General features: G+C 46.1%; 1 protein-coding gene across 1 annotated transcript in view; it reads right to left on the bottom strand.

The window, feature by feature from the left end:
• The window catches only part of NPDC1 (neural proliferation, differentiation and control 1), a 348,849-nt gene extending 332,097 nt beyond the window's left edge, over positions 1-16,752 (bottom strand). The window contains exon 1 of the mRNA XM_033959938.1: positions 16,241-16,752. Within this exon, the coding sequence (XP_033815829.1) occupies positions 16,241-16,346 (106 nt within the window). The 5' untranslated portion in view covers positions 16,347-16,752. The remainder of the gene's footprint in view (positions 1-16,240) is intronic.
• Between the last annotated feature and the right edge of the window lie 364 nt (positions 16,753-17,116).

Raw genomic sequence — 17,116 nt, 5'->3', positions numbered from 1 at the left:
AGATAAGGACAGGTTGTTCACCCTCTCCAAGGTAGGGAGAACGAGAGGGCACTCTCTAAAGCTGAAAGGGGATAGATTTCGTACAAACGTAAGGAAGTTCTTCTTCACCGTAAGGAAGTTCTTCTTCACCCAGAGAGTGGTAGAAAACTGGAACGCTCTTCTGGAGTCTGTCATAGGGGATTCAAGACAAAGTTAGACAAGTTCCTTCTGAGCAAGGGACGTACGCTGGTAGGGCTTTGACCAGAGGGCCGCTGCGTGAGCGGACTGCTGGGCATGATGGTCTGACCCAGCAGCGGCAATTCTTATGTTCTTATGCTCAGAGAAACGCTGGAGTTTTGAGTCCACTATGTGAGCAAACAACCCACTGTGGAAAGTGGCTCTTGTTCTCAATCACTGCACAAATATTTTATTCTTTTCTTGTGCTTGCTTTCCCATAATTGTGTACAAGAGCCACTTTCCACAGTGGGTTGTTTGCTCACATAGTGGACTCAAAACTCCAGCGTTTCTCTGAGCACAAAGAAACCATGTGAAATAAGTTTGGCTGGATATCAGTTTGGCTGGATAAGTCTTCAGTGGCTGATTTTAACCAAGAAATTCAATGCCAGTGGCCGGACATTGCCCCAGATCTGAATATCCAGGTTCACTATCAATCCATGGTCTGAAAATGGGCCCAGTTATCTTAAATAATAAAATGCTAGCTGCGCATGCGCACTTGCCTCGCGTGTTCCCTGATCCCTTTTCTGTCGGGATGTGGCAAGACAAGTGCGCATGCGCACTTATTACGTCACTGACGGAGAGCAGCGATTGCAGGAAGCGGAGTGGTCAGGTAAACAAAAAAAAAAAAAAAAAACAACCGAGCGAGCCGGGCCGCTGAGAAAGCGCGGGAGACCTGGGCCGGGCTGCGGACGGGTAAGGAGCTGGGGCAGTGAGCCTTCCCTGCGGCTGAAATGGAGCCTGGCCACCCTCTGCGACAGACCACAGGAGTCGAGTCCTTTTCCGCTCACCCGCCTTCCCGCGGACCCGGCTACCTTTGCGATTCAAGCAGCGTATGCACCAGTCTTCACACGCTGCTTCGGGCCCTTCTACTTCCCTGATTTGCTCTGCCGCGTCTCTGATGATGTCATCAGGGACGTGCCAGAGTAAATCAGGGCAGTAGAAGGACCCGAAGCAGCGTGTGAAGACAGCTGCACACGCTGCTTGAATCGCCGGGTAGGTAGTCAGGTCCGTGGGAAGGGAAGGGGGGAGGGGCGCAAGGACTCTGATGAGAATGGCAGACACCGGCCCTGTACTAACTCCCGTGGACAGGGGGAGCAGGAAGGGGTGCTGATGGACAGGGGGGGGGGAAATGAAGGGAGGCCTATTGCTGGACAGAGGGAGCAGGAAGAGATGATGATGGACAGGGGGGGAAGGAAGGGAGGCTTATTGCTTGACAGGGGGAACAGGAAGAGGTGCTGATGGACAGGGGGGGAAATTAAAGGAGGCCTACTGCTGGACAGGGGGAGCAGGAAGAGGTGCTGATGGACAGAGGGGAAAATGAAGGAAGGCCTACTGCTGGACAGGGGGAGCAGGAAGAGGTGCTGATGGACAGGGGGGAATGAAGGGAGGCCTATTGCTGGACAGAGGGAGCAGGGAGAGGTGATGATGGACGGGGGGAAGGAATGGAGACCTATTGTTGGACAGGGGGAGCAGGAAGAGGTGCTGATGGACAGGGGGGGAATTAAGGGAGGCCTACTGCTGGATATGGGGAGCAGGAAGAGGTGCTGATGGACAGGGGGGAGGTAAAACAAAGGGAGAAGGGCTGCTGCTGGATAAGGGGAGCAGTGAAGGGGTGGTGGTGGACACAGGGGAGGTAAAAATAAGGGAGAATGGACAGGAAAAAGCGGCTAAGGAGACAGAGAGAGAAAGAAATAAAGACAGACACACATATATTCTAGCACCCGTTAATGTAATGGGCTATAAAGCTAGTATCTTATAATTTATTTGTCCAGAGGCCTAATAATTTTTTGTGATTTTTTTGTTAAGTTTCACTTTAATTACAGACATTTTATAGGTAGAGCCAAAGAGGCAACACTCCCAAATCTAGGCTCAGTGGGATGGTATGTGTATGGGGTTTCCTTCAGATTCCCTAAAAGTTTTAGGCAGGTAAAAGAGGATTCATTCTCTTCAGAATATCCAATGGTCCTGACTTTTTTACTCTGACAGAGAAAGACTAGGCAGAAATTATGTTTCTTTCAAAAATGGGATGTAGAAAATAATTTTCCAAGGGATACATACTCATTCATGCTTTTTCAGTGATAGCTCAATATGAGTTATCTTCAGGTGTGGTAAGTATTTCTTTGTCCCCAGAGGACTTACAATTTAATTTCATACCTGAGGCAAAGGAGTGTGAAATGACCTAAGGGCTAGATTCACTTACCTCACCGATCCTATCCGATCGGTGGTACGCTGACTGATCCACAACGTGTCCTCGTGCAAATGGGGGCAATTGGAGGCATGCCCCACACCGACTCAAATTAAAACCACAGGCTCGCACTGCGGGGAAGGGCGGCAGAGAGCAGGAGAGTCGGGGCTGCAAGAGCAGGGTAGTTTTTACTTTTTCAGGGCTGGGATTTCAAGAGCAGGAGAGTTGGCAGAGAGACGGGGCAGCAGATAGTAAGTCAGTTGGAAAGGACGTGACCGACTGGTCCCCAGCAGTCGCTTCTTTTTTGATCGGCCAGCCCAGTCGGTGTTTCCGATTTTGTTTAGTGAATCACTGCCTTCCTACTTTGCATGCGTGGATCGGATCGGAGGTTGATCAGCCATGAGGTTAGTGAATCGGGTCGGAGGAAAATCAGGTCGGTACACGATCGCAAACACGATCGGTGGGCTTAGTGAATCTAGCCCTACATCACAAGGAGCACCAGTGGGATTTGAACTCTGGCTTCCCTGATTTTCATCCATTTACTCTAACCACAAGCTTGCTCCTCCACTAAGATTAAGGCAGGCAAATTGCTAAACTCATCCAAACAAAAAATACTTTAAAATGGTGCCTTAGCAGAGCAATTAAGAAACCAGAATGTTACATAAGTGTTGCCAGCAGAGGAAATTTCAACTGCCATGACTAACAGGAATAATAAGATACTTCTGTCCTTTAGCCAATCAAAACATGAATCAATTTCCCCAGGGCCCATTCTTCCAATAGACAAACAAGGAAATCACAGCTTTCTGTGGGGAGCATCAGGAGCTGTGCTATGCAGGGCACAAAGAGATCTGCGCTGTGACTATTAGCTAGTGTAGGGTTGCCAGATTTCCTTAAAAAAAAAATAAAAAAAAAGAGGCCCTGCCCCATTCCACTCCTACCCCCATGCAAACCGCCAGACTCTTTCTCCAAGCTCGGGGCCACATCTAGAGGGCCTCTGTGCATGTGCGGACGCCAATATATCACATCACTTCAACATTCGCATATGTACGGAGGGCCTCCAGACATTGCCCCGAGCTTGGGGACTTAAAAACTACTGGGTTTTGAAATCCCTACGGGGACTCGGCCAGTCCTCTAAAAACAGGACATGGCCAGGTTTTCCTGGATGTCTGGTAACCCTAAGCTAGTGAATCTGAAGCCACAGAAAGATAGGAGGGGAGGGAGGCAAGACAAGACTGAACAGAGCATAACGAGGGAGAGCCACTCTACTTCCTAATGCAGACCTCTCCCTCCATCTTGCAGGAAAGAGAAGGGTGGGGGTAAGACAGGCTAAAACTGAACTCTTGTCTACTCCAGCCTATTTCTGTAATTAGTGCACTTTTTTTCTGTGGGTGAGAACATCACAATATATTATGTAGTCCGTTTTCTTTTGTTTCCCAATAATAAAAGGTGGCTTTTTAGCCTGTCTTTCTAAGTAGTTGACCTTTTTATTGGACTAACAATGTATCTTTGACCAGGCTGGCCTTAACAACTGTAGGGCCTGCGTGGTGCTCCCACCCAGGACTTCAAATGAGGTGCCAGGGATTCTATCTATGTAAACAGAATTCTTTAAATATCCAACTACTATTTTAACCTTAGTTACAAGCTTGGGATATCCTGGATCAATGTTCCCTCTAAGCCAGGAAAGCAGATGTGCAAGTCATGATGTGTTCTGAGCAGCAGTTGGTTTGAGCTGGGCTGGTGCATGGTGGTGAGGCAGGGGAGGGGGGTGCAAAGACAAGCTTTTTTGAAAATTATGCCAAATTATATTTTCTAAAAATTGAGAAGTTACATTATTTTTGGGGGGTTTATCTTTATTCATAAGAACATAAGAACATAAGCAGTGCCTCCGCCGGGTCAGACCATAGGTCCATCCTGCCCAGCAGTCCGCTCCCGCGGCGGCCCAAACAGGTCACGACCTGTCTGAATCACCAGAAGGGGCTCCCTTGCCACCTTGGTTTCTCATTGAAGTCCTGTCTTCCTATCGAAGTCCTAACCCTCCGGTCTTGCACATGCACGACCTGGTTGGGTTTCTATACTTATTACCTGGTTAGCTTTCTATACTTGTGTTACATCCCAGCTCCTCCCTCAGTATCCCACGATCCCTTTATCCCTCAGGAATCCGTCCAATCCCTGTTTGAATCCCTGTACCGTACTCTGCTTGATCACTTCCTCCGGTAGCGCATTCCAAGTGTCCACCACCCTTTGGGTGAAAAAAAACTTCCTTGCATTTGTTTTGAACCTATCTCCCTTCAGTTTCTCCGAATGCCCCCTCGTACTTGTTGTCCCCTTCAGTCTGAAGAATCTGTCCCTATCCACCCTCTCTATGCCCCTCATGATCTTGAAGGTCTCTATCATATCTCCCCTGAGCCTCCTTTTCTCCAGAGAGAAGAGCCCCAGCCTATCCAACCTCTCGGCGTATGGGCAGTGTTCCAGCCCTCTTACCATTTTTGTTGCTCTCCTTTGGACTCTCTCAAGTACCGCCATGTCCTTCTTGAGGTGCGGCGACCAATACTGAACGCAGTATTCCAGATGTGGACGCACCATCGCTCGATACAATGGCATGATGACTTCCCGCGTTCTGGTTGTTATGCCCCTCTTTATGATGCCCAGCATCCTGTTGGCTTTTTTCGAAGCTGCTGCGCACTGTACAGATGGCTTCAGTGATGCCATAAGTGTAACATATAATATAATCATTTATACTTTAACATCACTGAATATATCATCAAATTCTAACTCGCATCAAATATCCCCCTCCCTTATACCCAACGGTGTCAGGTCAAAAGCACGCTGGGACAAAGGCGCGCGCAGACAATTGAGCGCAGTGCGGAGGTGCGCGCCGCAGAAAATTATTGTTTTTAGGGCTCCGACGGGGGGGCGTGGGGGGGAACCCCTCCACTTTACTTAATAGAGATCGCGCCGCGTTGTGGGGGCATTGTGGGGGGTTTGGGGGGTTGTAACCCCCCACATTTTACTGAAAACTTCACTTTTTCCCTGTTTTTATGGTTACAACCCCCCATAACGCTGACGCGATCTCTATTAAGTAAACTGGGGGGGGCTCCCCAACAAAACCCCCCCGTTGGATCCCCTAAAAACTGTAATTTTCTTCGGCGCACACCTCCATCTTGCGCTCAGTTGTCGGCGCGCACCTTTGTCTTTCGCGGGGTTATCTATGAACCATACCCAACAGTTAAGTTAAATTATTTCTATTGAACTGGAAAAAATATATAAAGCTGTAAATAAAATATATGCATACTTATATTCAAATGAAAACATTATTAAAAAGTAACAAATAGGAATACAGTGATGTGAAAAAGTTTTAAACCCCCCTCCATTCTGATTTTCCCTATTATTGCGATATGTCACACTGCACTATAGCAATAAAATAATTTACCTAGCAATGTTTTTAATAGGTTGCAAAAGGGCAATCAGGCTTAGCTCCATTAGCCTTTAGTTTGCCAATTACCATCATGGTTAGAGCAGCCAGCTAAGAACTGGGAAAGCCAGGGCTCAAATCCCACTGATGTTGCTTGAGCCTCCATTGCCTCAGATACAAAACTTTAAAACTATAAGCCCTCCATGGACATGAAAAATACCTACTGTACTTGAATGTAACTTGCCTTGAGACATTACTGAGAAAGATATGATCTAAATCCAAATACAGCTATAGTGTGAACTTAAGTAATACCAAACATTACAAATGTCATCAGGACCTACAGAGCAATTCAGGCATACCATAAGAGCAGTAACTTCCACAAATCACAGAAGCACTTACCTAGGAAAAGACAGTACTAAAAACACTGCAGTGACCACTAGGTCATAGAAACATGATGGCAGATAAAGGCCAACTAGCCCATCCAGTCTGCCCATCTGCAGTAACCATTATCTCTTCCTCTCTCTGAGAGATCCCACATGCCTATCCCACACGTTCTTGAATTCAGGTACAGTCTCTTTCAAACATGCAGAGAACAGATCTTCACCCAGTTTAGAATAAAGTAACCACTGTTTTTATTTTGGGTCATTATTAGCCGCTGCTAAATTTGCCTTAGCAATGTTAGGCCCTCGATCAGAGTACTCATTTTAATATTAATGTCCTTATTTTAATACAAATGAGGTTGTTTGCATGGGAGAGTCAGAGAATGTAAGAATGGATGGAAAAGCACGCTTGAGCCATTGTGTACGTTGGGTTGGCAAATTAGGTCATCACTAAACCAGTTAACAATGCTTGTTAGATGATCCGAGAGTTTAGTGCATCTGGGCCAGAGTTAGGAAAGGATCTTTGTCTGCCATCACTTACTGTTACTATGAATATACAAGAGAAATACTTGTACACACTGAAAACCCTATGTACTGTATGTAAACCACTCATGCATATTCACTGTAGCAATTACACTGGTTGAAGGGTATCTCCGTAACTAGGATGAAAACACTGGCAAAGACTACATAACCACAACAACAAAAATAAAAACACATTTCAGTTTCCTATCTGCAATTCCTGCTCTAGATCTCATTTTGATTATGTCTCTAATATAGCTTATTTCTCATACATTTAAACAATATACATATCACAACATTTCTACAAGGAAAACACTTGCTGAGTGCCAGTACAAAATGTAGCTGGCGTAGGTTGTGTTTAACTGTGGGTAAGCAATTCCATATGGTGAAAGAGAAGGGTAAACATGAGGGAAGCAACCAAAGATCGGTGCACTGGGAATATTGCTGTCGTTGGGGATTAGTGAGAAGTGATTCAGAAGAAGAAGCAGTATACTGTACATTAAAACAAAAATGAATCACTACTATGTCATAGAAATAAAGGGCTCAAGCTGCTATTTTTACCCATTAGCCATCTGGTCACGCAGTCTCCTGGCTATTTTTCAGACAATGATTTTGTTACTGGCTGATACAGAATTAATGGAGACTTTCAGTGAAGGAAGTACATGGCAGTAAGAAATTGGAGGATGGCAAAATAGGTCTCTGATGGGACCTTACGACAAAACAAAAACATTTCTAGTGATAAGCACTGATGTTTCCTTTATCTCAATATTTCAACTAAAATTCTTTAGACCAAAATGTCTCAATATTTTAAAAAGTAAGCTTGGAACTTATACTCATGTTAAATAAAATTAAGCCATTGATCTCTTCCAGCATAAGGCCACCTAGGACAGTGTATACATAGATTAAAAATATACAACCAATATAAGGCATTATAATTATAATTGTCTTTTCAAACATACAGGAAAAATGAATAGCCATAATGAATCCGTAAATAAAAAAAACAACAATGAACTACCAGTAGACAAAACAATGCAAAACAAAAACATGCAGGAAAATATATATTTATCAATATACTTAAGGGAATGATCCCTGTGGGCCAATCTCAAATAAAGGCGCATAAAGTACATGAAAAGCTCCAAGGTATAAAATTGGTTGGAGAGACTTCAGTACTGGGGGACTGCTCCAGATAACAAAGGCAGTTTAACTCAAAACAGGATCTCAAACATGCCTAAATGAGTCCCTCTGTACACTTCTCCCTCTGCATTCGCTGTGATAGGGGATTAACAGAACCGCAAATACAGAAAACCATCATGAATATGGTGAAACTGTTATAAAACATGGTGGGAGACCTGGCCTGTTCCTGAAGGAAAGGCAAAATATGGTGAAGAAAGTGCTGGGAATCAGCAATTTCTTTATACAAGCTGATGTAATGGGGGGAAGGAGCCAGCAAGCTAAAACCGTGAATAATCAAAACCGCGATTACTGAAACCGCAAATACATAGGAAGAAGTGTACATCATACTGTCTCTTGAGGTTTAATGCGAACCAAATATCAAAATCCCAGTGAATGGGTCCAAATATGTGAAACAGCCTTCACTGTGAACTTTTGGAGCGTGTTATTCATAGACACTATTTTTGTACACATGAAGAGCGTTTTATTCATAGACGTCATTTTTGTACGCATGAAAAGTGTGAATCCGTTTCTGCCCCTGAAGAAGGATCGAAATGGAACTCTGTTGGGCAGTCACTATAATTCCTCTTTGATTCAGATAAATTTTTCTTTTTGTTGTTTTTTATTGATTGTGATATTTTAAAAAAAATTTGTGGTCACCTTATATGATTTTTCAAGTAGGGTTGGCAAATGGACTGTTTGTATACTATTGATTGGGTGGACCTATCTCAAAAGGAGTACTCAATTTTTGGAAATCAATATTGGGGGAAATTAATATGGTACTTGAGGTATCGATACCATTATCTTACGATGTGGTCCTATTTGGGACATTGTTGACTGCTAAGAATCAAATAAACATATACAAAAGCAGACTTCTTCTGATCATGACAGGGGTGGCCATACAGATGATAACCAGAAACTGGAAAAACTGGGATAGGCTAAACTATTCTTTTTGGTGGGGAACACTCTGTTTGTATTACAAATTCAAAAGAATGTATGCAGATCAAATGGTAAATAATATAAATTTTTAAAAAATATGGGGTCCATTAGAGACATTTGTTAACTTAAAGTCTGACTAATAGATGAACCTTTAATTCCTTGATAATCTTTATACACATCCAGGGAGGGGGAAAAGTAAAATATTTTATTTATTATCCGATTGAAGATAAGCGCTGTTTATGTAAAAATTCTTCTGATTGGATATTTTGTTTGCACTTTGTATAAGTTTGAAAATGATTAAAGACTTACAAAAAAAGAATACTTAATACATATTTGGACACATTTATTGGGATTTTTATATTTGGTTTGCATTAAATCTCGAGACATTTAGGCATGCGCTTATCAGTGCCACATCCGACATACCATCTTGGATTAAACTGCCTTTGTTACTTAGAGCAGTCCCCCAGTACTGAAGTCTCTCCAAACAATCTTATACCTTGGAGCTTTTCATGTATGTGCCTTTATTTCACATTGGCCCAAGAGGATCATTCCTTTAACCCTTTCAGGACCATAAGGATCTTAGGCCAATTTTTGTGGTTTTGACGACATTTTTATGGTAAAAAAGGGCTTGCAGATGCCAAAAAATTGATTTTTTTTTGTGAAATATTATTTTTTTTTTTTAAATCAAACTTCTGGCTTATGGACAGTGTGGCAAGTGAATCTTCTCGTCAATCTGGCAACGACGCTAATGAATGAATGTCGGAACCAGTTTGTTTACATAAAGGCAGTATCATATGGAATCCGTACATATCAAATTTAGAACTGTAGACTATCCCAATCAAAATTTATAGGATTTTAAAGTTATGGGACAAATATGTCCCTTGGTCCTGAAAGGGTTAAGTATATTCATAAATATATATGTTTCTGCCTGTTTTTGTTTTGCATAGCCATAATTAAGCCAGGCTCTTTGTGATCTTGGCGAGTCACTTAACCCTCCACTGCCTCAGATTGTATACAACTGAAAAAAGGCATAAAGCTAAGGGGAGTACCGTATTTTCACGCAAATAACACGCACCCGTATAAAACGCGCACACGTGTATAGCGCGCAGAAATCACGATGATAAGCACAAAAACTTTGGTATAACGCGCTCACGATTATACCGCGCATGCTGCCCGACTCTCCGTTCACCCCCCTGACTTCCGTGCACTGCCCCGCCTCTCCGTGCGCTGTCCCGACTCTCCGTTCACCCCCCCCTGACTTCCGTGCACTGCCCTGACTTTCCGTGCGCTGTCCCGACTCTCCGTTCACCCCCCCTGACTTCCGTGCACTGCCCCGCCTCTCCGTGCGCTGTCCCGCCTCTCCGTTCCCCCCCCCCCTGACTTCCGTGCACTGCCCCGCCTCTCCGTGCGCTGTCCCGACTCTCCGTTCACCCCCCCCCTGACTTCCATGCACTGCCCTGACTTTCCGTGCGCTGTCCCGACTCTCCGTTCACCCCCCCTGACTTCCGTGCACTGCCCTGACTTTCCGTGCGCTGTCCCGACTCTCCGTTCACCCCCCTGACTTCCGTGCACTGCCCCGCCTCTCCGTGCGCTGTCCCGACTCTCCGTTCACCCCCCCCCCGACGTCCGATTCATCCCCCCCCCGGCAGGACCATTCGCACCCCCACCCCGAAGGACCGCCGACTCCCCGACAATATCGGGCCAGGAGGAAGCCCAAACCCTCCTGGCCACGGCGACCCCCTACCCCCACCCCGCACTACATTACGGGCAGGAGGGATCCCAGGCCCTCCTGCCCTCGACGCAAACCCCCCTCCCCCCCAACGACCGCCCCCCCAAGAACCTCCGACCGCCCCCCCAGCCGACCCGCGACCCCTCTGGCGACCCCCACGACCCCCCCACCCCCCTTCCCCGTACCTTTGGTAGTTGGGCCAGAAGGGAGCCCAAACCCTCCTGGCCACGGCGACCCCCTAACCCCACCCCGCACTACATTACGGGCAGGAGGGATCCCAGGCCCTCCTGCCCTCGACGCAAACCCCCCTCCCCCCCAACGACCGCCCCCCCCAAGAACCTCCGACCGCCCCCCCAGCCGACCCGCGACCCCCCTGGCGACCCCCACGACCCCCCCACCCCCCTTCCCCGTACCTTTGGTAGTTGGCCGGACAGACGGGAGCCAAACCCGCCTGTCCGGCAGGCAGCCAACGAAGGAATGAGGCCGGATTGGCCCATCCGTCCTAAAGCTCCGCCTACTGGTGGGGCCTAAGGCGCGTGGGCCAATCAGAATAGGCCCTGGAGCCTTAGGTCCCACCTGGGGGCGCGGCCTGAGGCACATGGGCCCAACCCGACCATGTGCCTCAGGCCGCGCCCCCAGGTGGGACCTAAGGCTCCAGGGCCTATTCTGATTGGCCCACGCGCCTTAGGCCCCACCAGTAGGCGGAGCTTTAGGACGGATGGGCCAATCCGGCCTCATTCCTTCGTTGGCTGCCTGCCGGACAGGCGGGTTTGGCTCCCGTCTGTCCGGCCAACTTCCAAAGGTACGGGGAAGGGGGGTGGGGGGGTCGTGGGGGTCGGCCAGGGGGGTCGCGGGTCGGCTGGGGGGGCGGTCGGAGGTTCTTGGGGGGGGGGACGGTCGTTGGGGGGAGGGGGGTTTGCGTCGAGGGCAGGAGGGCCTGGGATCCCTCCTGCCCGTAATGTAGTGCGGGGTGGGGTTAGGGGGTCGCCGTGGCCAGGAGGGTTTGGGCTCCCTTCTGGCCCGATATTGTCGGGAAGTCGGCGGTCCTTCGGGGTGGGGGTGCGAGTGGTCCTGCCGGGGGGGGGATGTATCGGACGTCGGGGAGTCGGCCGGGCAAGAGGGCTTGGGCTCCCTCTTGCTCCGATCGTGGATGCGGGTGCGGGTGGGAGCGCGTGCGAGTGGTCGTTCGGGGTGGGGGTGCGAGTGGTCCTGCTGGGGGGGTGAATCGGGCGTCGGGCGGGGTGGGAACTATGTTTTAAAACTTTCGTATACCGCGCTCACGCATATAACGCGCGAGGGGTATGCGCGGTAGGTAAAAACGCGTATAACGCGCGCGTTATATGCGTGAAAATACGGTAGTTATTAAGAAGTAGTAAAAGTTGGCCTGTTTTATATGCAGCTTGACTTAGACAACCTCAAGGGGTTTCTGGTGCATATTGAACTCAGTGCTGGCAGAGGCAGGAGTGACTGGGGATCACTCCTGCCCTCTATACCCTAGACAAGGGGTAAGCAATTCCGGTCCTAGAGAGCCACAGGCAGGCCAGGTTTTCAGGATATTCACAATGAATATATATGAGATGGATTTGCATTCGCTGCCTCTCCTTGAGATTCAAATCTATCTCATGCATATTTATTGTGGATATCCTGAAAAGCTGACCTGCCTATGGCTCGCTAGGACTGGAATTGATAACCCCCGCCCTAGACCTAAGGAATGTACAGTATATACGGCTAAGCCTTAGTTGGGGAGGGAGTCTGTAGAAGAATGGGTTCTTTGGGAAAGATAGGAGCTCAGCAAAAGGGGATAATAATTATTCATTAGTGATTGGCTCCTTTACAATATGGAACAATCCTCCTGGCCAGGAAAAATACCACCAGCTTTTAACTGATGTTATTTTTCCAGAAACAACTTAGCTTTCAGTGTTCATCGCATGCTGCATTATTAATTTTACATAGTAGTGAGATGTTTTAAATACATCTGCATGCTTTGCAACTTTACTAAGTATCTTATAGTAATCAACATTAATGTGCAATGCACCTTAATAACTACCCTCTCTAAAGCATCCCTTTCCTTCTTTGGATCAAAAAGTTCAAAAATTTCTCCAGGTTAAAATTGTTAAAGGACTGTTGTACAAGTCACAGCCATGTTGCTCACTTTCTGCACCAATAAGAACTACCATATAAGAACACATGCTGGACATAAAATCAATAAAAACCTTTTCCCCTTAGGCACATAATGTGGTTTTTTTTTCTATACCAGTCAACATACTGCACCTCAGAAGTCTTTGTTCTAACCACTGTCTCTTTAGATGGCACACTGCATACCTCTTGCAATCAATAACCTCTCTCTCAGCTACAGAACTGGTTGAACAATGATTTTTGATTTGAATTATGCAATTCCATTTATGTTGGTCTAAGTCAGGGGTAGGCAATTACAGTCCTCGAGAGACGGAGCCAGGCAGGGTTTTCAGGATATCCACAATAAATATTCATGAGATAGATTTGCATCTCAAGGAGGCAGTGCATGCAAATCCATCTCGTACATATTCATTGTGGATATCCTGAAAACCTGACTTGGCTCCGGCTCTCGAGTACCGGAATTGCTTACCCCTGGTCTAAGTAAAGGGAACCATAAAAGGTTACAATTAATACAGAACACTGAGGCATGACTAGTTTTCAGAAAGCCAAAATTCAACCATGTCACTCCATTTTTTTATAAACTTACACTGGCTCCCGTTTTGTTTCAGAGTTCAGTTTAAATGCACTTGTATTGCTTATAAAATTATTCATGAATTGCTTGACTCTCCGATACCCTTAACTTTAAACTCTTCAAATGTTTGGAGTTGCACAATAATTCATTTATATAAGCTATCTTTTCCTTCGGTTAAGCGCCAATCAACTAGCAAAATCGCTCAATCTTTTTCCTTTCTATTAAATGCACTATGGAATGACCTTCCCTCTCTGATATGATCATGCATTTCTTTTCAGGTTTACTGTTTTAAAAACCATGATGTTTCAATGCTTTTTAGAATGTAATTGCTAAAGATCTTTCTTATATCAATATATTTTTACAATCATACTCTGACACGGGAACAAATTTTTCCCTGTCCCCGTGAGTTCTTTTCCTGTCCCTTCCCCATTCCTGCAAGCTCCATCCTCATCTGCACAAGCCTCAAACACTTTAAAATCATAAGTGTTTGAGGCCTATATGGTTAAAGCAGAGCTTACAGGAATGGGGCAGGGACAGTGACAAAACTCACGGGGCGGGACAGGTAAATTGAGTTCCTGCGGGGGACGGAGACAAATGTGTCATTCTCTACTAGTCTCTGGTCAATTTTCTTTAAATCTAGCTAGCCAATCATAACTAACTGAGAATTTAAGTTTGAGAGAAAAGGAGGTTTGTACATGTACTTACAATAATGATTTCCAAACCTGTTCTGAGGAACCCCAGCCAGTCAGGTTTTAAGGATATCCACAATCAATATGCATGACAGACTTTTATACCAGTTTGTGGACTGATATATTAAGCACCCTATACATGTAGTTATTGGGCATCAACACATAATGCAATGCACATTGGCACACGGGTTCAGATGTAAATTTTTTTCCCAAATTTTGAACTAGAACAAAATACTGTATTTTCTGCAGAGTTTTTAGAAAACTACTTATTGCTTTCAAGACACAGATTAACTACACATGTACAGCTCAGCATGTATCATTTTTCTTTCTTCATATAACTAAAGGCCTCTTATCAAGCTGCACTAGAGACTTTTAGCATAGCGGTGGTGCAGTAAGCACTTACCTCACCAGCACCAGCTTGATTAAAGAGGGGGGTAAGTCATTTATTTATTTTATTTAAGTATTTATAAACCACATAGCCTAAGTGGTTTACAAAAGGTACTCAAGCATTTTTCCCTATCTGTCCTAGTGGGCTCACACTTTATCTATCCTTGTGACCCTGGGGCAATGGGGGGTTAAGTGACTTGCCCAGGGTCACAAGGAGAGGCGTAGGGTATGAACCCACAACTGCAGGGTGCTGAGGCTATAGTTCTAACCACTGCGCCACAGGGTTTTACTAAATGACAAGAGGTGTCTACCATGGGCCAGGAGGTAAATGTTCTGACACTCATAGAAATCCTATGAGCATTGGAGCATTTACCTCACCAACCCGCGGTAGAAACCTCTACCACTGTTTAGTAAAAGAGCTCTAAATTTTCTTAAGAATGTCACACAAGTATTGCAAATAATATCCAGGGTTAAAAAGTGACTTATAAGCATCTGAACAGGTCAGATTATGCCAGACGAAATTAGGGACTAGATTTCAAAATGAGAACCCCCCCAATGTTATCTTAAATAAAAGACAACTTATTTGAGGTGGTGCCCACTTGCGCTGCACTCTTTAAAATAATAGCCTGCCTTGTATGGGGCATCCTGTGATGTCCCATACAAGGCATCCAGAGTGCTATATAAGGAAATTTCCCCTTTAAATGGTATTCTGGCCCCACCCAGTGCATCTCTGAATGCTTCACTCAGGGCAGAGTGCCACCGTTTTGCAGATGATGGTTCATGAGGCTCCTGCCTCGTGAAAAGTACAGGACCCAGGAGGGTCACCCACTAGTCACCAGGACATCTGTTGTTTGTTTGTCAGGGTGGAGGGAGAGAGGAAAGAAGGAATGTCACTTTTTGGTTTGGGACAGGAGAGGGAGCTGGTCATGTCAGAAAATGCCATTAGACACCAGGCATTGTTCAGGAGGTCAGGTCAGGGTGGAATGGGATGGGAGGGGCAAAATGCTATGACATTCTTGCCTGCAGCTTTTTTTTTTTTTTCAATTATTATTTAAATGTCTACCTTCTTGTCAGTGCCTGAGTCAATCTCCCTCAAGCACTAGTTTTGGTTTGTAGGTTTGAGGGTTGGTTGTGTTGTTTTTTGGGGTTGGGTTGCAGTATTTGCAGTACAAATGCAGCTCTTCTGTGAGGCTTGCTGCATCTGCCCCATAATTCACTTTAGTAAAAGGGCCCTATAGATTAGGAAAAAAAAAAAAAAAAAGTCCACCCCATATGATTGGTGGCACTGCCATGCTCTGGTTACAGTATGTGAGACCCCCAAAAAGAAAACTTTATTCTTTCATCTAAAACCAGGAGTCTTTATAGACTTGCCCCTAAAATATTCAGAAAGACTATAGTGCTGCCATAAAGATTATTCTCACAAGTACTCAGTGAAACAGCATACTGTATAGCCATTCTGCAAAACCAATCTGGCGCCATGTTACTCTACTTAAATCATAATTTCTAACGAGAAATTAAACGCTACCACTTTAAGAGCATGCACCGATCTTCATTAACACCACTATCATCACCTTTTTTTTTTTTGTCTCCAGCTTTAATAAGGAAAAAGTCATTAACACGCAAGATACACCTTGGAGAAGTCCTAAAGCAGCTAAGTAGTTTCTCCCTTATTCTCCCACATATTGTAAGAAACGGTTTGGGACACACGTGTTTCGTCTGACAGCCAACAAGTCGGACCCTCTGCTCTGCCGTCGACGCGGAGGGGGTGAAAGCGCGAGGCACCAACCAGGGGTCGGGGGAAAAGAGCCCCGACGTCGGGAAGGGGCAAAAGCGCTGCTCCAAGAGGAAACTAAAGCTGCCGGCTCGACGTCGTACAAACAAACAAGGTCATGCTGGAAGCCCCTTACCTGAGGGGGAGGCGACCGCGCCGTTCAGCAGCCAGGCGGCTAGTGCGAGTCGGCAGAGGAGGAAGGCTCGGAGCCGGCAAGCAGCTGCTTCTCTCTCCACTACCATCCTCTTAGGCGTTCACCAGGCGAGCGAGAAGAGACATTGCAACGACTGTCAGCGGCTCCTCTTGAGCGGGAGACCGCAAGTGACGGGTAGCCTCCAGCCACAGGTGAGGCTTTAAAGCAAAAATGGACGAGAACGATAAGAGGAGCGCCGTGCGCTCGCGCCGCCGCCGCCGCCGAGTTAGCGCCAAATGGCGAGGTGGGGAGGGCGCGCGCACACGTGCTGAGCTCGGGCCGCGCGCTCTCGCTGCGCTGACAGCGCGAAGCGGACGAGGAGGAGGAGGAGGAGGAGGAGGAGGAGGAGAAAGCGGGGCCGCGAGCTCGGCTTGGGAGGGTGGAGGGAAGCCGGGTCACGCGCCCTGGGCTGGGAGAACAGGTTCTGGGGACGCAGTTCACCTGCCAAACGTCAGAAGCTCCCTGTGCAAGGTGCAGCACGCAGGAAAGCACGGAAACGGTGTCCATTAAGAGTGGCTCTGACTTTAGTACGCCTCATGTGGTTTGTTGTTTCAAATATTTATTGAATTTTTAAAGTGTTGCAATACAAAAGATTCATAATCATAAAGAGGACAATAAATGTATACAATTAATGTATACAACACACCAAAAACTAAATAAAGAAAATTGTTCCTGAGTTATGAGAGATAATAGGCTAAAGACGTCCATTTTTTTATTTTTGAAGAGTTATAAGAAAGGTTGTCGTCATATTTTTTATTAGTAATATCCAATTTCATCACATGTGCAATGATAAATGGGAATTACCTTTCCTTTTATTAA

Source organism: Geotrypetes seraphini, chromosome 10 (assembly GCF_902459505.1).
Source record: "Geotrypetes seraphini chromosome 10, aGeoSer1.1, whole genome shotgun sequence".
Taxonomy (NCBI): Eukaryota; Metazoa; Chordata; class Amphibia; order Gymnophiona; family Dermophiidae; genus Geotrypetes; species Geotrypetes seraphini.
This window is presented reverse-complemented; position numbering and strand designations above follow the sequence as displayed.